This window comes from Indicator indicator, chromosome 26 (genome assembly GCF_027791375.1).
Source record: "Indicator indicator isolate 239-I01 chromosome 26, UM_Iind_1.1, whole genome shotgun sequence".
Taxonomy (NCBI): domain Eukaryota; kingdom Metazoa; phylum Chordata; class Aves; order Piciformes; family Indicatoridae; genus Indicator; species Indicator indicator.
Genome location: NC_072035.1, coordinates 6,738,351 through 6,759,727, shown reverse-complemented (window position 1 = coordinate 6,759,727; position 21,377 = coordinate 6,738,351). Strand labels below are relative to the sequence as shown.

At 41.4% G+C, this 21,377-nt stretch overlaps 1 protein-coding gene across 1 annotated transcript in view; it reads left to right on the top strand.

Annotated features, from left to right (window-relative positions):
* Positions 1 to 21,377, top strand: part of TMEM132C (transmembrane protein 132C) — a 191,096-nt gene that overhangs the window by 22,176 nt on the left and 147,543 nt on the right. The window contains exon 2 of the mRNA XM_054392737.1: positions 8,200 to 9,089. Coding sequence (XP_054248712.1) covers positions 8,329 to 9,089 — 761 coding nt within the window. The 5' untranslated portion in view covers positions 8,200 to 8,328. The remainder of the gene's footprint in view (positions 1 to 8,199; positions 9,090 to 21,377) is intronic.

Here is a 21,377-nt window from a genome sequence, read left to right as displayed (position 1 = left end):
AAATTATTCTCCCTTTTTCTTACTGGTTGGTTAATGGGAAAGGCTTTGTAATTCATGTATTGAGTCCTCTGTGTCCTCTTCCTACACCTATGCAGATCCTGCATGCATCTGAGCGCTGCTCATGCAGCGCTTTGTACTCTTGGTTCTTGTTGATTTTTGTGACAGTGGAGAGTGCTGAGCAAATTGCACCATTCAGGCTCTAGGACCCTAATCTCTTTTTAAACAAGGAGCCTGTGTAAAGCAATTTAATGTCTAAACAGAGGAGTGAGTGCCTATCAGCATCTAACAAAGACTTAAACAGCAGAGGAAAGCACAGTGCTATTAAAAACTAGAGAAAGGGACACAGGGCAAGGAACTGATATACTGCCAAGGCAAGAACCATTTGTTTGATGTTTGTAACTTAAATGTCCCCGTTTTTATTACACTTCAGTAATTAATTTTTTTTTTCTATTTATGATATTTATGTAACTGATTGTTCTGACATTCTGGCTAAGCTTTAAAATTTTGTGGGGATTTTTTAAAGCCATCTTGCAGGACTAAAATGGAGTTGTAAAATGGAGACATCCTCCATCCTCTGCAGAGACCTGCCTTTCATGTGGGTGTACTACCATGACAATTAGACCTCTTCAGCAGGATATAAACAGTCTAGATCTCTGAAAAGTTACTGGTGAAGTTAAAAAAAACCCTGACTGTGTTCTTTATTTATTCTATGCTTTCTGACTTCCAATGGGTTGTTTTTTTGCCTTCCAATGGGTTGTTTTTGCCTACTTTAAAGACAGAAGTAGAAAAATCACCTAAGAAATGCCTGTGTTTTACCTAGTCTTTTTGTCTGATGAATTCAATGTGGTTCTCAATCATAGGTCAATCAAACTTAGCAACAAGCTTCTCTCATTTCATTGCTGGAGAAGCTGGGTTGTAGAGGTTTCCTATGGCTAACATGTTTTTGCTGGAGCTGGGAACAAACTCTGGTGTCCTAAATCCTCCTCCTCTCTATATCTATCAGACAGAATCAGCTTAAGTGTTATTTACTTTAGACTTCTGGTGCTGACACAATGAATGAATGCAGAATCCATGGAGTTCACAACAATGAGGCAAGCAGCATTGGAACGAAAGGCCATCATATGACATTTTACCTGCTGTATGTTGCTCACAGGACGCTGACATTTGCAGCTTCTGGCAAGAGGAAGAAAGCCTAAGTACCTGAATTGTGTCTGTATAGGTTTCCAACCCTTATCTCTTAACAAAAGCTTTCATTAGCAGAAATTTGAGTTCCAGATATTTAGCTTTGGTTCTAAACAGCAAACGAGCTTAAATATGTCAGCTGGCCTCAGCAGTACAGACAATCAGTAATGTCAGCAGGAGTGATTTTTGGAACCTTCACTGACCTTTGCATATACACTCTTGTTTTACAGACTTTTCAGGTCATCAACCAGTCTGAGAAAACAGTTTATAGATTTCAGTGCTGAATGTCAGGCAGTCTTTGACTAACACGTCTCAGTTATATGAATTGGGGGCAAGAGAGAAGATAGGTTTGCAATGAAAAGATGTTTTGGAATTCCTGCAGTCAAAGGGTGAGATGCATAGAGCAGCAATCATCAAAAACTGGAGCTTGTAGGATGTCACTGAAAGATTAAGAAAACTGCACACAGAAATACGTTTCCAAAGTTTTCCTTGGTTTTCCAAATTAGACTTTAAAGATTCCCTTTCCTGTTTGTGACTGAGCTGTAAATTGTGAAACAGCTGCTTGTGCTTTATACACATCTGTCTGTTGTGTCATTAATCCTGAGGAAAATGGAACAACCTGACAGATGTTGGATAATGCTTTATAGTGCATAGGTCTAATCCTGGTTTCTAATAGATAAATACCAAAACAAGGAGTTTTACATATAGTTAATGACATTACTCTAGATGGTCTGCATGTCTTTCCAAACATTCAAATCATCACTTTGAGCTGGACTTCTTGGCCTCTCTGCCTTCCTCCCTGGCAATGAGTTCTATCATCTAATCACATACTCTATGAAATATATTTTTAATCACTTGGAATTCCCATAATTTAGTTTCAGTGACTGTGCCTTTGGTTTTGTATTTTAAAGAAGTGCAGGAGTTTCTGGTGTACCTTTCTTCATTCATTGCTATAGTTACTTTGTCATTTTCCTAACATGACAGTTCTGAAATGACTGTGTTCTGCCTGTGCTGGAAAAGAATGGGGGAAGTGTTCATTTCTGCACTAAATCCACAAATATCTGCTGTGCTTTAGTCAAGATTTAGGTGCCATAATATACAAAGGATAATTTCATTAAGGCTTTCAGTATATGAGAGAAGCCTATTTAACAGAATATTATTGCACTTTTTCATTTAACAATATGCTGAATAAAATAAGTTAATCTGTCCAACTGAAATAAAATAGGAAATTTGGTCACAAAACCTGATTATTCTAGGGTAGTTTAGGTTGGAAGGGACTTTAAAGATCATCAGTTCTAAACCCCCTGCCACAGGCATGTACACTCTCCACTAGACCAGGTCACTCAAGGCAGGACCCATGAGTGGATCTTATTGGACCCCATGGACTTGTGCACTTTCAGGTTCTTTAGATGGTCTTGAACCTACTTTTCACTTGCAGTGGGCAGATCTTCCTTTTCCCACTCCCCACATGTGTTTTCTGGAGCTTAGGTGGTACAGCTAGAGATCTTGCCAGTGAACCCTGAAGCAATATAGTCATTGAGCCTTCTCGTTATCCATTGTGACCAAATCTCCATTCTCCTTTGGGAGAGGCTCCACATTTTCCCTAGCTGCCTTTTTGTCCTTGATGTACCTGAAGAAATTCCTCTTATTCCCCTTTATGTCTCTGGCCACATCGAACTCTCTTTGTGCTTTTGCTTTCCTAACCTGGCTCCTGGGTGCTTGGACAGTTTCTTTGTAGTGGCCCCACGTGGGCAATTCTTGTTTCCATTGCTTATAGACTCCCCTTTTTTACCTAAGTAAGTCTAGGAGCACCTTGTTCATCCATGCCAGGCTTCTGGCACTCTTGCTTCTTCCTTTTTGGGATGCACTGCTCCTGGACTTGCAGAAGATGGTCCTTGGATACTGACCAGCTTTCTTGGGCCCTTCTTCCCTCTAGGGCTTTATCCCATGACACTTTGCCAAGCAGATCCCTGAAGAGGATGAAGTCTGCTGTCTTGAAATCCAGAGCAGCGAGCTTGCTTTCCACTCTCTTTGATGCCTTGAGGATCTTAAATGCTGTCATTTCATGGTCGCTACAGTCAAGGCTGTCCTTAAGTTTCACATCACTCACCAGTCCCTCCTTGTTGATGAAACCAAGATCCAGCATAGCACCTTTCCTTTACCACCTGGAAGAGTGGAAGAGAATGCCTTTTTGAGGGTCATACAAAGTGTGGATAAAGCTTCTCACATTACTCTTCCTTTTACATAGGCAGATGTCTTCTGCTTCTCACTGACTTTCTTTGGCTAGGAGCCTTCTGGCTGAGGGGACAGGCAGATGGTTTCCTTGAAGGCATGGTGGCTCATCAAACATCAGTCAGTGAAGACACATGGCAAATGGCCAGTAATCTCCCCCCACAATCTAAACCCTTAATTCCCAGTCCAAAGGAAAGTTGTTTCAAACCAACCTCATAAAAGAATGGCTTAAAAATATTAAGCTTTTATGACTGTTCCAGCAAATCCAGCACCCAGGGCTCCAGCTCCATATGCAATACCCCTGAAGAAAATTCCTCTTACACAGGAATCCAAGAAATGATAATGATGCAGATCAGAATTCATCATTTCATATCCAGCTCCAAAACTGAACTTGCTAGGTTACAGGAATTTGAGCTGGTCTGTCACACTGGAGCCAGTGATGTGCTTAACAGATGTCGGTTTGGGTTCAGATGAAGTGCTGCAGAGGCATATGATGCCAGAAGAAGGATTAAAAAGTCAGCAGGCTGTTACAAAGGAGGAGTAATTACTTGTAAGCCTTAACTTTTGTTCTTGGCTAATACTGGCTTTGTTTGATGGTTCTTAATCTTTTCCATGCTGGACTTCATCTCTGGGCAAGTTGTAACTCTTGTTTGATAACGCAGAAGGGTAAAGCACTTGCTGCCTACTTGCAAGTCAGGTCTGCTGTAATCAGTTAGTCTCCAGCACAGAAAAATCCTTCATTTCTGTTCTCACCTTTACCCACACTCTTCATTTCCATTTCAGTTTGTAAAGCCCTCATGCAATGGGAGTTTCATCTATCTGAACCCAACTGGAAAGCCAACAAACACCTTTCTTTAAGGATCAGGACTCTTAGATGAAGCATCCAGAGTTTTCTCAGGATAATTACACCCATCCCTTACACACTTAGTCTGAGAAAATTCATCTCTCACGGTGTAAGTTATATTTGTATAAATGTGCTTATCGCACTGCTGACACAGAGCCCCAGTTCCATGTTGCTGATAGAACTGTGCCCATTTCAGAGGCTGAAATGGCAGTGAAATGTTGCTCCCAAAGCTGGTACTGTCATAGGGATAAAATGCTTTAATTTTCACTTTGCTTTAGCATAAACATCTGGAATGGTGTTTTGGTGGTTGAGCTGGAAAAAAGGTTAAAATGCAGAAATCTTTTGCAGAGCACCTGAAAGCACTGATGGGCATGGCTGATTTTTTTTTTTCTTTTTTCTTTCTTTTTTTCCCCTAATAGGCAGTCCATTTATTTTTCAGGTAGGCAAAGTAATCTTATGTTTAAAGATTTTTTTTTTTAAATAATAACTTGTACCATGAAACTCAGAAAAGCATTGGCATCTTGTTTAAATGGATTCTCTGATAAATTAAAAAACTTTGTAGCTGAGATGATCAAGCATACAGAAAACATTGGTAATTAATTATACCAGGACATGAAGGTTACTGGGTAGAGATGAAGTGTATAGAACAAATCACTTAAATGATGGTCTGTAGTTGCTGATGCACATGATTTGGATTCTAAAATAAAATGGACAATTTTAACCATCAGTTTTATCAGTAAAAGGCTTGAAGTGCTTAAAGAAATTGTCTAAAGTACAGCCATCAGTATAGAAATAGACTACTCCATTATCTGTGGCATGAAAGTGGGTGGAAGTCTTCAGACTACAATAAAGAAGTGAAGCTTTCTCTTTTTTGCTGTCAGTCTGACCACATAAGTTTTGCTGTTTGCTTTCAGTTTATTAAAGCAAAAGTTGCATGGCTTTTTCTCTTAGTATTGGGCCAAGTCTTACATACCTCAGCCATGGGATTGATCTGGGATGAATGGGGTGCCTGCAAAAATGAGACCACAGTCTGTCTGAAGACAATGTGCTACGTGAAGTCCTGGGAATTGCAGAAAAACAGCTGTTGAGTTTCAAGCAAAGATCCTCATCAACAGTCCTTTGAAATCACAGGACTTCATTTGTCTCTGCAGCCTGCTGAGTTTATCTCTGTTCTTTGCAGTTCTCTTCCTTCGGCAGCAAGGGTGCCAAACCCAGCGTGTCTCTAGTCTTGGAAATACTTCAGCAAAATGTACCTGTGTGCTGAAGTCAGGTACTGCTTACATTCACAGGAGTGCTGCTGTGCTTTCTTTAACTAGAGCAAGCTATCCTGAACTCTTGGCCCTGGGCCTGAGACAAGGAGATACCTAATAAAGAAATGCTAATGATTTGTCCAGTCATATACAGTAGCCAAACTGACCAGGAAGAAGCTGACTTCTTGAGTAGCAAGCCAAGATTTTTTTTTAAAGGAATGGTGGTATCCATCATGTCAGTGTCATTGGTTGCTCTTTGAAAAGGTTGCAGGAAACTGACCAAACCTCAGCAGCCTCATCCGGGTCAGATGAAGGAGTCTAGAGGAAAGTTAGACCAAACTACTACTTCAGTAAAACAGGCTCCCATTCTCCTCCTGGACCAGAAGGAATATGTAGCTTTGTGCTTTTCTCAGAAGCTCCATGGTCCAGAGTTGATCTTCTTTCCCTTCCTTATGTAAGTGTTACAGCAATTTTGAATGTAACCCTAAGAGATTCATATTCTGAGTCAGCTCAGGAGGTGGCATTTGTAGATTCCTTTCAAGCAGAATGTGTGCCAAGGATTGGAGACTTGCAGGAATGTAATGGTGCTGGTCTGCTGTTGTGTTTTAAATGTGAATGTACTTGACAGAGAGGGTGTTGTGCTGGCTCCCTACATGCTCATGTTTCATTGAGAGGCCTTTTCCTCTTTTTGCCTTTTAATTTTTTAGTTAGTTACTTATTTTTGTCCACTCCTGGCAGTTTGCTCGGTTAGGAGAACTAATTCTGCCATCCATGAATTAGACATGAGTGAGCACATCTTAATTTCTTATTTCAAATTTATGGCTGCCATCCTCTGAGACTTCTGTTTTCCCTCTCCTCCAGGTTTGTTTCTTTCCTTTTTTCTTAATTGCCTCACACCTGCTTTCTGAAGCAATCTGTAAGCTAGCACCAGTGGTGCCAGCGCACTAGTGATGTGCACGCACAACAGGACTGCAGTGATGTAGTCTGTCAGCAGTAGTCATTTGGTGTGATGACAAATATTGATTAGTTATTACTTGAAAACATTTAATGGAGTTTGGCTAGGTAATTAGCATGCTGGCAGTCAGATATACTAGAAGCAGAGTGAATCTATTATTTGCAAATCCTCAAGCTGCAGACCTTTGTGAGAAAGCTGTTGAGAGTCTGTCTCTGTAGGCTTTTTAGAGATCTCTTAGGTGTTCCTGCATATTATGCACTGTCTGCTTTTCTTCTTTAGAATCAAACTTACACAGAACTTTTAAGTCCTGGCTGATGGAATTCCCCCAAGACATTGAAGCTGACATATGTCTGAGGGCACGGTCTGCTTTTAAATACTAAATGCAGTTTAACAATAGATGCATCATCATTCATTTACATTCTCTACCTATAGTTAATCTTTTCAGTATGTTAGGAAGAGGGGTTGTGAGTAGTACTGTATAATCCACATGTATTTTAACTCTCCTCCATTGTTACCTACCTTAATTTAGGTAATTTTATCTTTTGGCAATATTTGTTGTTAATTGGTATAACGGCAAAACAGCACTTAAGTCAAACGGAATCTGATATTCAGCTGGAACTTGAGATCAGCCAGTGTATATTGATTTCTCTGCCTGCATCTTATATATTAATAGTTGCTGAAGTATTTCTAGCCTGTGATGTGCATCTGCATTTAAATAACTTAGAAAGCTGAAGCACTGTCAGTTTGAAATTAGAGAGGCGCAGACCATAGTGCTAGAAACAGTAGCATGAGAGCAAGGTTTCTTGACGGAGGAAGAGAAGGAAATGTGGTGAGTGTCAGGACTTGGAAAAGCAGTTTCTGTCTGGCTGTAGAACAGAAACTACCTTTGATCTCTTGGCCAGTGTCCTGCAGGGGCAGTGATTAGCAGTCCTTTGGGGGTTGTGGTTCAGTGGGCCAGACTGACATATCGAATACCTTGTGCATGCTGTAACTGAGCAGAGACATGGGGAAGGCAGGAGGGAAGTTTCTAGGTGGGCAGAAAGTTTAGAAGGGGGTGGTGTTGTAAGTAGAAAATGAGATAAAATAGGTGAATAAATAAGTATTCAATAGAATAGGTCAATGAAATAATGACTAGAAGCATGGGGAAGGTGAGTGAGTGTTTACTTATGGAATTGCTTTTGGAAGGCTTTGACTTTGATTTGTGGCCAATCCTTAAGAGCATGCTGTGTGCATACTTATGTAAGCTTTGCTTGAGCTTCTGTTAGGGAGATGAGACATTGCATAGAAGTGACAAGTAACTTATTTCTCATCCAGGTGATAGTCAAAATATTAAATGAGTATTTTATAGATTTCTTGTGTATTAGTGAAGCACTGCAGCGGTTCAGTTCAGCCATGGGGAATGGCTGGTGGGAGAAGCATTGCTATGTGCACCTTCTTTCTACTTCCTCTGCGGGTACAAATACCTGATGATGGTGAAGACCTCCTTTTGTACATCACCTATGTCACAAAACAGTTCTCATGGTTAAATGCAAGAGAGCATTAAAGCCTGGAGGTTTGCCTTTCTTTTGTGAATGTAATGTAAAGAAGAATTAGCTACATCTGAACAGGTAGCTGCACATTTTTTGCATGCATAAGTTTCCCTAACTTATAAGATAGCTCCACTGAAGTCATAGCTAATGTCCTTTGGAAACTGCAAGCAGCTTTGCTCTAACTTGTGTCACCTTTTTCTTTTATTAGTGACGGACTGTCGAGGGGTCTCGGACAATAATCAGAGATTTGCTTCATTACCAACATACCTACCTGTGAGCTATCGGATCTTCAGTGCTGAGACAACTTTCTTTCTCAAGGAAGCCAACCAGGACTTTATGAGAAATTCCAGTTTGCAGTCCAGAGTGGAGTCATTCTTCCCATACAAAGCCAAGAGACCACCTATATTAAATGCCAGCTATGGACCTTTTTCTGTGGAACAAGTTGTGCCCCAGGACCTAATGTTAACTTCCAACTTTTTTGGATCTGCCAACAAGTTTACTTATAACTGGAAGCTTCAGGCCTACATAATGAGCAACAAGATTTACCTGAGCAAGCCGAAAGTCCAGGTCCTGTTCTACATCGTGGGCCGGGACTGGGATGACTACAGCACCACGGAACGGCTGCCCTGCCTGCGGGTGTTTGCCTTCCGAGAGACGCGGGAAGTCAGAGGCAGCTGCAGGCTGAAAGGGGATCTGGGGCTGTGTGTGGCGGAGCTGGAGCTCCTGCCAAGCTGGTTTAACCCCCCCACGGTTGTCATGGGCCGTAAGAAGCCACCAGATCAGTTTGAAGGGAGCCCTGTGGAGCTTTACTATACTATTCAACCAGGAGATGAGAAGGGAGAGTGTACTGCAGAGGATATAAGGAAGGGAAATGCTATCCGGCCAGGAAAAGATGGCGTGGATGAAACCATGTCCCACTTGCAGAGGATCGGATCTGTCAGCCTCTATCGAGGCCAGGAGACTTCTCGGCTAACAGAGCTGCGGCTGGATAGCAACATTGTTGTCTGGCTGCCCTCGAAGCCTGTCAAACAAGGAGAGGTTGTGAACGTGTATGTGACCATTGCCAACAATTCTACAGTGGATCAGTTCATACTCAGGTACAGTAGGTTGTTTATGTATGCTTCTGATGTGGTAGCACACAAAGATGGTGGGGACATGGGATGAATCTCAACCACTTTGAAGTTAATCCCCACTGAAGGTTGTTCCTAGGCACTAAGATACGTTATTTTCCTCCTTGAATGCTGTGAACAGGATCGAAAGCCTCCATCACTAGGAGGCTTTTAACATCTCTGCTGTGCCCATTTATCCCATGCCCACATTATGCAACAATGAACAAAATGGCAGTTTGCTGCTTTAGTTGGGCCATTTCTGTGCAGTGACAAACAGTAAGGAACCAGGAAAAAAACCTCTCTGCTTTACAGGGCTTTTAAAATCAGGTTTTTAATGCACGGGCATGGAGCTTAAATTTAGCAAAACTTCAATTACCTGCTTTTTTTAAAGTGGTCTGGCACTGCTTTGCCTCTCCCACACAGAGTGGTTTTGTTATGTGAGCTCTTGAGGGAGGGGTTTAACTATCTGCTGGTAGTTAAGTAGCGTTTCTCTTTGCCAGGTCTACCTTTTAAAATAAGGCCTAATGTGTTTGATATTGGTCTTGATTGGAAGGGACTGTTAGAAGTGAGTGCCATTATTTTGGACAGGAATATAGGACCTGGGAACACAAGAACTGCCTTACTGGGTCAGATACCTTTCTTTTTATTTCCTCCTTTAGCAGCTTCCCTACTGATCAGATGATAATCCTTGGAGGATGAAAAAGACTGGGAAACTTGTTAATGAGTGAAATATTTGATGTATCTTTTTTTTTTTTCTTTTTTAACTTGTCACCAGGCTTAAAATTCAAGGGAAATTTCCACAGTGGTAAGCAACAATTGCTCTTTAAAGCCTCAGGGAATCAGAGTTTCCCAAAAGATTCTGTGCATGAAAGTATTTATTTCTAAGGCTTATATGAATTAAATTAATACATAGTTGACAACTACTCAGGAGAATAGCCTTTAGAACAGGAAGTGTCGCTTGGCAGATAAAAGGCTTTTATTTTAAAAAAAGGGGGGAATGTAGACATCCCAGAATTGTTCTGATGTTTGCAGCTTTGCTTAAGTTGGTGAGATAATCTCCCAGACACCTGTTTATGACTGAAACCTCCATTACAGAAGTCTTTTCTGATAATTTGCTGATCTTTTATTGAAAATCCTTTTCCACAAAGCAGTAGAAACAGAATAGTTTCTACAAAACAAGCATATCTGTGGTGAAAGAAGAAATCCAAAGGCAGTGAATTGGGCATTTGAGAGGCTGATGGGTGAGGGGGGATCACCCTTTGAAGGTCTGTGTCACAGTCTTTATTTTCCTGAAAAGTGATTGAAGATAAACAAGCTTGTTGAAATCTGGTGATGTATTTCTTTGCTCAGAAATGAGTCTGACTGCCTGGGCAGGGCTATCATTTGACAGCCGAGAGGTGCAAAAGATAGAGATGATAATGTGGGACATCAGTAGTTGCCTGTGTGACTTGCTGTTGTGGACAGAATGGATTTGCTTTGGTTTTAAGAACAGGTGACTGATTTCTTTGAAGTGAGTAGTCTGACATTTGTTAGTTTATTGGTTATTCTCTGTTATCACAAATGCAGAGCCCAGGTTGTGTTCTGTTGCTGAAACATCCTCTTGGTGAACGGAGGATTTGCATTAAAAAAAAAAAATTAAAAAATTACTTTGAATCAAACACAAGAACACAAGAGGGTAAAGGAACCAAGGAGGTGTGGGGGTTTGTTTGTTTGTTTGTTTTTAATTACTTTTGCTTGCTTACAGTGGGGTTTGGCAGGTGGTCAGTGTCTTGAGATGTAGTACAGAGTTTAGTCACATTCTAAAAATCAACACTGTTCAGTGTGCTTCCTTCTTTCCACCACTGAGGGTAAGAAAATCAATGTGATGCTCCAAAGCAGTCTTGGTTTTGGAAACTTTGTCTTCCAGGCATGTCAGTCTCTTATATCTACCAAAGATGTTGATGTGTGCTGCTGTTAAGGCTTCAGATGGAAGCTTTTCTTAATATGTACAGGAGGGTAATTCTGTGTGAAAGAAAAGGGACTGGGTTTTAACTGTTTTTCTGACACTGCACTAGGAAGGGACAGCTGATATCCACTAGTGACAATCATGTAGCACCATCCCATGAATCATGAACTTGGGGGCCTGCTCTGTTGGCTGTGAAAGGGGGTGGCAAAGGGCAAGTGAAAGGTTGGAAAAGCCAAGCTGAGGTTGCTGCTTCTGTGATGAAAATACGATGTCTTCAGTGAAACATCCTAGGTATGAAAGAGAGAATTTGATCTGGGAATCTGTGGGGTTCCTGTATCTTACAGGGGGGAAAAAAGTCAAGTGAATACAGCAGTCATGGAGTAGCCAGTGCATATGCTGGGTCTGCCTAAGGGCTTCTTTAACCTTCTCCATGGCCATTTGCCTGGTTAGACAGGGCTGTATGCTCTCAGACTCAGGGGTTCCCAGCAGAGCAATCCCTACATCCTATGACATGCATTCACATTTAATCATCCTAAAGAAAAACACACCACACATTATCCCCAGGCATAGAGGATTTGTTTATTTTCTGCTTCTTGTATATTATTCATTGAAGTATTGCAGCATCCAGTGCTGAAGCAAACAGCATGTTATCATTGCTTTGGCAGGGAGGGGGGCAGAAATAAAAGCTACAAATCTTCTCTGGCAAGAGGAAAGCAGACTGGTCGAAATGACCTCATATCCACAAATCATTGCAATTGAAACTGTGTTCTTAAATTGTGTCTTAATTCAGAATCCTATTACTGTATCTATAAATTTATCAGCCCAAGAACACCAGTAAAGTCGAAGAGAATGACTGATATGACAGGGAGTGAAGGGAATTATGCAGGGTAGTACATTAACACAGTAGGAGCACTGTGTGAATAAACACAGAGCTTCCTTTCTTGCATCTAGTCAGCATAGAGCTATTGTGAGAGCAGTTCAAACAATACTGATAGGTTCTAGGATATAGGTTGTGTTAACAGACCTGTTCCTGTCCTTCTGTGTCACTTCTGTACATCTTTACATGGGTTATCTATATGCAATGTAGAAAATGCAAACAGTTGGTCAGCAGTTGGGGTGGAAAGCCTGCTGCAGTCTGTACCTAAAAGACTGGCATCCTCTGATGGAAGGAGTTTCATGTTTGCTATATATTATCAATGATAGCATAAATGGGAATAGCTTGATAAGAGAACTGAAGAAATAGAGAAGGGGAAAGAAAAGACTGCACTGCATTGCTACCATTGAGAAGGACTTCTGGGCCTCCCAAAGAAAGAATTACGCTTACTGCTGACTGCTCAGTACTGTTACCTCTAGCAGCTGGGTAAACTATGAGCAGAAGAAAAGTAGAATAAGTATGGGACAGAAAAGCAAGAAACTAGCAGCATTTAAAATAAGGATCACTTAGGTCTTCTGTGCGCTTCCCAGGGCTGTTATAAATAAACACCACTGGCATCAGCAGGCCTGCCATGATTGATTGTCACTTCACCATGTGTGTGCACATGCTTTTCTAATCAGAGGTATCATTTTGGGCATACAGTCTGTAAGGGTTAGAAAGCAAAAATCCTTAGGGCAAGACCCTGCTCTTGAATGCTTTTTTGAACTGCCCTCACACCCAGCAGGCTACAAATCGGGGGGAAAATCATAACCGTACTAAAAATAAAGTGTTCTTGTGAGGCTAACATTCAGGAAGTGGCACGGTGCTACATGTGTGTGCTGAGATATTTGAAGGTAAGTAGGAAGCTGGCCGTGATTTCTATTTAGAGTGCTGGAGAGTTGGTGAGTTGAATGCATTAGGCAGCTTTGAAAAGGCTGGCCTGTGTGCATTGCTGTGTTTGTTCTGTAGCTCTAAATACTTTTGTAGCTACTCCACCATTAAAGGATCTTTCCATCTGTTTTTCATGGCATGACGTGCCACATTTGATCTGGCAGAGCGCTGTACAGCACAGGGCCAAGGCAAAAGGTGTGGGAGTGCTAAGTGGGTTTGTTTTATGTTGCTCTGCTGGGCAGTTGCTAATCTCTAACTCACTCTAGAAGGTGCTGAACCATCAGCTAACCCGATTTACAGGAGATGTCGAGCAGGATAAGTAAAGGGAAAGAGGATGAAGTTGTTACTTACCCTGAGTAGAGAAGAGGTGAAAAACAGTAGTACTTTTTTCCCCTCAGGCTTCTTATTACAGATTTTGCAGTCCTTCTCACTGCACCTGTAGAGAGTTGCTGAGTTACCTTTGTCCAGCAAACAAATCAGCCTAAGACAATGGGTGATTAGCACTGATAATAAATCTACAGATTGGAAGAAGGATAAAGAATAAATGTAGTGAGGAAAGCTACTAAACCCATCAGCTGAGGCAGTTTTATATGTCAGTTCCTAATGAGTATTGACAGCAGTGCTGCTTTAGGTAATTCTGAGAAGAGCTAAAAACCCAGAGGAGGATGCACACAGAGTAGCCCTACAGAACAGCTAGAGTAGATAGTTATGATCATGACATTGGTGTGCTGCTTGTAAATCTTACTGTTGCAAAGCCTAGAATGTGATCTGGCCATAAATAATAACGGTGGAGGAACTGGTGGTGGAGAAGGTGAATCTCCAGCAGTAAATATGCCTGTTTTGCATGCAAGACCTACTTGATCCTCCCTAGGGAGTGAGCCACTCAGAGCTGTCTGTGCTTGGCACTGCCCTCAGCTCTTCTGCTTGCCGTATATAAAAGAAACAAAAGTAGTAATATTTTCAGGCAATGACTATTTAATTTTAGATACTGACATTTTATTTTTACCTTATGATGAAGTAACCTCTAGTACTGTGAAATTTACCTGTGCTTAATTGTTGGTTTATCAGTTTCAAATGCTGTGGGGTGGTGGTGTCATCTCTGCAAATGCAAGTATCACTGTAATGACTAACTGAAGCTGAAGTTAACCACAGTATATGAAACCAAAACCAGAGGTGAGACCACTCTGTGTTATGTGTTAACCCATAATTCAGGACATATTATCTCAAGTATCTATTTTCTGCAGTAAATGGAATGCCATTTTCCAACTGTTAAATGAAGAGTGTGATTTAAATACATATATCAAAAATTTTTAATATACTATGGAGCAGGTAAATGAGAGAAAGGTAGTGGTCTAGTCTTTGTTGTGCACTAATCATAGAGTGGTTTGGGTTGGAAGGGACCTACAAAAGTCACTTAGTCCAACTCCCCTGCTGTTAGCTGGGACATCCTCTGTTAAGCAGGTTGCCCAGAACCCTGTCAAGCCTGACCTTGAATATCTCCAAGGATGGGTGCTCAACTACCTCCCTGGGCAAGCACTACCCTCATGGTAAAGAACGTGTTCCTAATATACAACCTAAATCTGCTCTTCTTTAATTTCAAAGCATTGTCCTTTGTCTTATCACTGCAGGCCTTTGTAAACAGTCCCTCTCCAGCCTTCTTGCAGGCCCCCTTCAAGTATGGGAAGGCTGCTGTGAGGTGTCCCCAGTGTTTTCTCTTTTCCAGGCTGAACAGCTCCAGCTCCCTCAGTCTGTCCTTGTAGGAAAGGTGCTTCAGCCCCTTGGTCACTTTTGTGGCCCTCCTCTGGACCCGTTCCTAGTTCTGCTGAGGATTTCCAGTGTTACCTTAGGCATATCATTTCATCCCTGCTTACATCTTCACCTTCTCAGATTGCTTGTTTATACTATGCACAATTCAGGGAAGAGACTGGGCTGTTCTGTCTGTGCATCATTCAGTACAGTGAGCCTTGATCCCTGGGAGGCATCTGTGTGTTACATAATACAGGCAGCACTAAATCATACCAGAGTTGTTACACTGTGGGGATTATGGGTTTTGCAAGTAACAAAGTGTAATAGCACTTTGCAAGAGCTTTGTTAAGATTCCTCCAAAGTAAATGTGTGGTTAAAAATTCATAGCAATCATCTGCTATCATTTTTTACATTCTGCTTCAGTAAGCAAGGGGAACAGAGTCTGCTGAAGTATTTCTCATTGTCATTTACTAGAGAATATGACAGTAAAAGGGTAACTATTTCCCAAGATAAGCTTTTAAAAAAGCATTTGTGACGTAGAAAATACTTTTTCAAAGAGGAAAATGTGTTAATGGTGTTTTGAGAATGGTATCACACCCCAGTTTGATTTCATTAGCCCTCAGCAGGCATTTTTCATGGACATCAGTGTCCTACCAGAAACAGCTGAGTCCTCCAAGCAGATGACTCATTCTCAATAATGTGAAGCTAGTGAGGATGTCATTTAAATAGAAATTGTAAGGTGCTCCTCACCAGAACAAGTGAAGAGCTGAAAAACTCACTTTAGTCTGTGGCAGCAGTGAGTCAGGTTTCATAACGTTTTTTTTAAAGATTATTAACTTGAAATCAAAGGTACCTAGAAAAGGGAAGGCAGGTACTCTTCCCCTGATGCTCTTTAAAAGCTTTTGAAAAGAATTAGTGCTTCAGAAACATCCTGAACAGTTCTACTGATGTCCTCAATGCAGTGTACTCTTCAGTGCTGAGTACAAGCTATGGATTTGTTGTTATAAGGCTGAGTCTGTGTTCCTTACTTTGGAAGTCATTTGCTGATTGACCATGACAGAGTCACTGGAGCATGGCTTTGCATCCAGGGAACCAGGAAGAGACCTTAGACCCTGCTGTGTTCAGGAGTTCTGTAGTGAAGTTGGGTGATGCTTAAGTCCATAGAATACTGAGCACTGAGAATCAAAAATGATAGCCTCCCTTTTGAAAACAACATCCTTAACACCCTGATCAGCTGCCTGTAGACAGGAATTCCTATCATGCACAAGTCTTAGAAGAATAACTGAACCAAGGGTGCAATACTTGTAGGGGGTGTTCTTTGTATTGTGAAAGGCATTTCCAAAGTGTGTGTTCAACTGAAATCTGTGGGCTCTTTGAGCTAAATTCAGGGCCATATCCGTGTGATTGTCAGCCTTCCTGGTAATGCCTGCATTTTCCTAGGTGCAGACTAAGGCATGGAATACAATCAGCCAAGCACAAACAAACCCAAGCTGTATATATAGTTTGTATGATGGCTTTATATAGCCCAACTATAAAAGCTTTCCCTAGTATGTTGACTGGAAAAGCAGAAGGAATTGATGGGGGCCATTTTAGGGGTTGATCATAACTAGAAGAGGACAAAATGATTGCTTCAGCAGTCAGCCCAAGAATTCCTAGCTGTCAATGCTGCTGCAAGTGCTGGAGCTGAAGGGGTTTGTTAACTTTTGGCAAATTCATCTGCATATCTTTCAGAAAGTTCATATTGCAGTATCTTGTTAAAATCCCCTCATGTAAGTAGTTTTCCTTCCCATCCCCTTTAGTCTTGACAAACTAGTGAAGTCATTCCTGCCTTTTTTTCCAAGTACCCTGTAGCAAGTGTTGCTAAATTCACACCGGTGCCTTTGCTTCTTGTCCTGTTTTGAGAGGCTGCTTGGAGGTGCAGTGTGTCTCCTGCTAGCATCTTCTCTGCCTGACCTTTGCAAAAGCCTCTGCATGAGCAAGGCTGCTTAAAGATGAGATAAGGCATCTCTACTTAATTTCTGTTTAGATTATTAGCCACTTGTGTGACTCAAGTTACAACAGTTAATTAAATCCTTGGTTACTTGCCTAATTAGAAACAATGGTGGCTCATTAAAAGATCATACCATATAAACCTCAGTCCTCCCAAACCAGTAGTAAGGAGGAAAATTTCATACTACTGGGAGTGGATTTTATTTGAAGCAAGATAATGTTTTCTGGCTGTCTGGAAAAGGCTGTGATCTGATGCATTAGGGAATCTCCTGGGAATCCTCAATGTGATTATCTGACAAGCTGTTGGGTTCCAAGGCCACTGTAAGTAAGCAAATGTGTGAGCCTGTAGGTCTGAATGGAAATGAGTATCCTTAAGAAAAATTGCATGACAAGGCTTTTAAACCTAGTGCATCTGTTAATGCTGTAAAAGCACTAGTGTCTTGCTGGGATGCTACTGGGAGGGACATTAGCAAGCCGTAGCTCAAGGGTTGTAGGGAGCAGGATTTGGAATGGAGTGGAAATATGGGGAATAATCCAAGAATAGGTACCTGGCATCACAGAACTGTAAAATCTGATGAGTTTATCTGTATCGTTTTATTGGTGCTTGTGGGGCTTATTATTCAAGACAGAAACTGTCAGAGTGATTGAAGTTTCTGTTTTGGCAGACTACTGCTCCTCACTCGTGACAGCACATACACAAAGAACTTAACTTGTTTGTATGTTCTTATGGCACTTTACAGTTAAAACTTCCACAGCAGAAGTGGGGATGATGGCAAGTGCTACTTTGCACTTCAGGGTTAATTTCTGCAGAATGCTGAGCTTGCCTGTAAGGTATAGAGCATTTGATTCCTATTTTTGTCCCCATTTCCTTTGGAAGCCCACTGGGGTGCTCTGTTTCCTTGAAATCCCACCCTGCTCTATGTGTGCTGCCTCTCTGCAGAGAGGTGTGTGCTGTTGTGTGCAGTAGTCTTTTGAAAAGAAACTTGCATTTCTAGAGATTTTCAGTGCACAGAAAACCTGATTAATTCATAGTTTAGATGAGACTGGGTTAAAAAGAAATTCAGCATCTTTTACTGTTTGTTTGTCTGGTTCCTGGTGTGTTACAAAATGTCTCTATTAGCAAAGCTGCTGGGGGGTTAATTTGCACTAACAGCCTAATCATCTCCAACATCATTTTAGGTTTTCATATTGCTGCTTAGATCAGCAAGACTAGAGAAAAGACAACTTGAGAAATGGTGCATATCTTAGGAAAGAAAAGAAAAAAGCAGAAATTGGGGAGGAAGCATTTCGTAGCCCTCTGCATTCTCAGCTGTCACACTGCTTAAAAAGATTTGCTTTTTCTTACAGGCTCTGGCTCTAAGATGTAAGCCTTGATTTCCAAAGTGCTGTGAGACTGAGCTCTTTGTACAAGACAGACAGGCTCATTAAGGGGAATATGTGGTACTTATGCACCAAAGTCTAGAGCTCAATTCTTCAACCTCTGATTAGTCGTTAAACAGAACACACAAATAGTTGTGGATCATGAATCACAACTTGGAAAGAAGGAGTGCCTGCTAAACCAGAACATAAAGTCATACTTGGTCTTTCACTTGTCCCAGGAGTGCCTGGGAAGGCAGTTCAGCCCTACAGGTGATCATTAAAGCACAAATGCTGTTGCTGACCAGCCTAAGGGAGCTTCTTATTTGGCATATTGGACATTTGTGGATCCTGTTTTGAGGAAGCAATTTTCCTATGGGTTGCATGGCTGCCTACTCAGTGCTCTGAGCTTTGCTATAGCTTTTAAAGAAAACCTAGTTGCTGTGATGCTAATTACTGGAGTCACTGAGTCACTTGATGTGCCTGGTCTCATTAGGTTGTAGAAATACCAACACTAGCAGCAAAAATATTTTTTTGCTTGAGGTTATGTCTAGCTCTGATTGCATAGAAAGTTCTTCCTATGGAAACACCAACCCACAGCAGGAGGCTGTCACTTAGAAACATACCCAAATTTAGTCCTGTTGAAAGCAGTGAGACTATTCACAGGCTTTAGGCTGCTTTTTACTCCTCAGGGTCCGAGGCATTCATGAGGGGCCGTGTTAGCAGCAGCCTCTGCTTTTCTCTCCCATAGGAGCCTGATTATAGTTATCCAGTAGAAAGGAATTTTCGTGTGTGTGTTGTTGGTTGGATGATGATGATGGTGGACAGTGTACACTTACACATCATAGAATCATTAGGGTTGGAAGGGACCTCAAAGATCATCTAGTTTCAACCCCCCTGCCATGGGCAGGGACACCTCACACTAGATCAGGTTGCTCAGAGCCACATCCAGCCTGGCCTTAAAAACCTCCAGGGATGGAGCATCTACCACCTCCCAAGGCAACCTGTTCCAGTGTCTCACCACCCTCATGGTGAAGAATTTCTTCCTAACATCCAATCTGAATTTACCAATTTCCATCATAGTGTTGTTTACTGAGACAGCAGGTGATAAAAGGATGATGTTCAAGTTGTAATTCATTTATCTACTCAGTAGACTGTGAAGAGAACAGAGCTGGTCTGAATGGAGAGGCTCAGGGCAAACAGAACAGAGCAGGTGGTGTTAGACGAGTCAGCTGTAGGGGCAGGAAGGCTGCACAGCCTTACAGGTAACATCATGGCAGCATTCAAACCAGTGATTTACAGCCTCGACACTGGGCTTTGATTTCCTGGGTGATGGCATGTGGAAGTGGTGACTGCAGACCTAAGGAGTTCAGCTCCACAGCAAAGTCTCTGAAGGGAAGTTAGAGCAACCTCGTGCCCTAGGTTCATTAAGGTCTGCGCTAGGCGACATGGAGCTTCAAAGCAATTCCCCAGTGACTTTGGTGAAGTGTTAGTATCTTCTATCAAACTGTTCAAAGCCCATGAAGGGGTATTGCAGGTGGCAATCTAGCTTCGACAGAAATGCCTGAAGATGATGTGTAATCTCCATTTTCTAAGACTCTAGGGTACTGCTTAAGAATTTTTCTCTTGTCTGCCTGAGACAATGCTTTTGTAGTTAACACTGGGCAAAAATATTGACACAGTTGAGCAAAGATTTTATCAGCTGGCTACAGACAGTGATGGCTGGTTAATTTTGATGTTTTCTGAAGGATCTTCAGAGACATTCTGAATAGCTGTTCAGAAATTACTATGTCTCATCTCCGTGTTACTAAAGTATGTGCTGTCCTCTATACTTTGCATTCTTTCATTTTCATAGCATCTCAGGTGATGTGTACTTTGTCCATTGCTATGGTAACAGCTGGGTTTTTTTCTTACTCAAAGTAAACATTGACATAAAAGACACTCTAATGTGTCCTTTTTATTCATCCTGTACACCTAATGGATGCCATAACTGCAAATATGTCATGATTGTAATGGATAGAGAGCAATAAACTGGAAGTCTACTGCTCTGGTATATAACTGGTTTTGCCTTTCAACACAGGCATAATTTTATGTCAGCTACTTCAACACTCTTTTTACTCCTACCCATGTTTAATTATATTTCAAATACTTCAGGGTGGAAACAGTCCCTGACTATGTGTTGGTGAGTGCTTAAGGGAGAAGGGATCTAATAGCAGATGAGGCATGCTAACTTTGTTTGTGCTCTTAAACAGCTCCATTTTGAAGTTGAATTGATCCCATGAACTTTTGGCAGTTGTTCAAAATCCCTCCTATCCTTTTTATGAATGCTAATGGTGGGAGTAGCAATTCTTTTCCTGTATTAATGCTTTTATATTGCTGCCTTAAAAATACCCAGATGTCTCATGAAAAGCTGTATGAAACTGTGGTAGCCTCAGTCCACTCCTTGAGTTTCTCTTAGCCAGTTCCCTTCAAACTGGAATTCCTCAGAAGCTGCGTGGAATGATGCAAATGCAGAAGGAAGAGTTAATAGTTCCCCCCTCAAAGGGGAGGGGATTTTCTTCCAGTCCTAACCACCAGCAGCCTCTGCCCCACACACTGGGGAGAGCTGTTAGGCCTGACTCTTTTTGAAAGGGAAAATGCTGTTGGAAATTTCCCTTCTGCAAGTGTTTTCTAGGGTTTTCCCTGCTCCCTATCACAATTATCTGATAAATTTAGCAATTATCTTTTCTGGCCTAGAGTGGAAAAAAAAAAAGGCTTAACATGTTCTGTATTTTATTCTACATGCTTTTAGAGTGTTTCAGATGGAACCTTATTAAAAACCTTCATAGCCCTCTTTGGTTCATCTCTATTAACTATTATAGGGATTTCCCATGAGGGAATGACTCTGTACAGCCTTGCATTAAAATCAAGCACAATTTAGTCTGCTAGACCATTCTATTGGGAGTGATGACATTAAAAATGCTATGCATGGATAGCAGTGTTTGCAGGATTGAAGCTCTAAGCCCCAGTTCTGCAAAAGAAACCGTTCCTGCACTTAACTGTGTGCGCTGTGGCCAAAGTTAAACACATGCAGTAACTTTAGAAACCAAGATCATGCTTTATGAAATGCCTTTTGATCCTGCAGATGGGAATCTGCTCTGTACTGCAACAAATACTGTTGAAAGGGGTTTAATTGCTTACCCGTTTGATAGGGATTGGATAATACTTTCCTGATACTTCTGCAGAGTGCTTTTTATGTAAAAGAATCATATAGTTAGCTACTCTTCAAACATTACTGATTATTCTGGTTTGGGGCTAGCATTCCTTGCATCCATGGTAGTAAAGCTAATAGCAGAAGGTGTCATTTTTGGGGTTGCCTTGCCTCACATTGTACAGTAGGCATATTAGGTAAGAAAGCTCAATAGAAAGAGCCACAACAACTCTCTTGTTCTCCCAG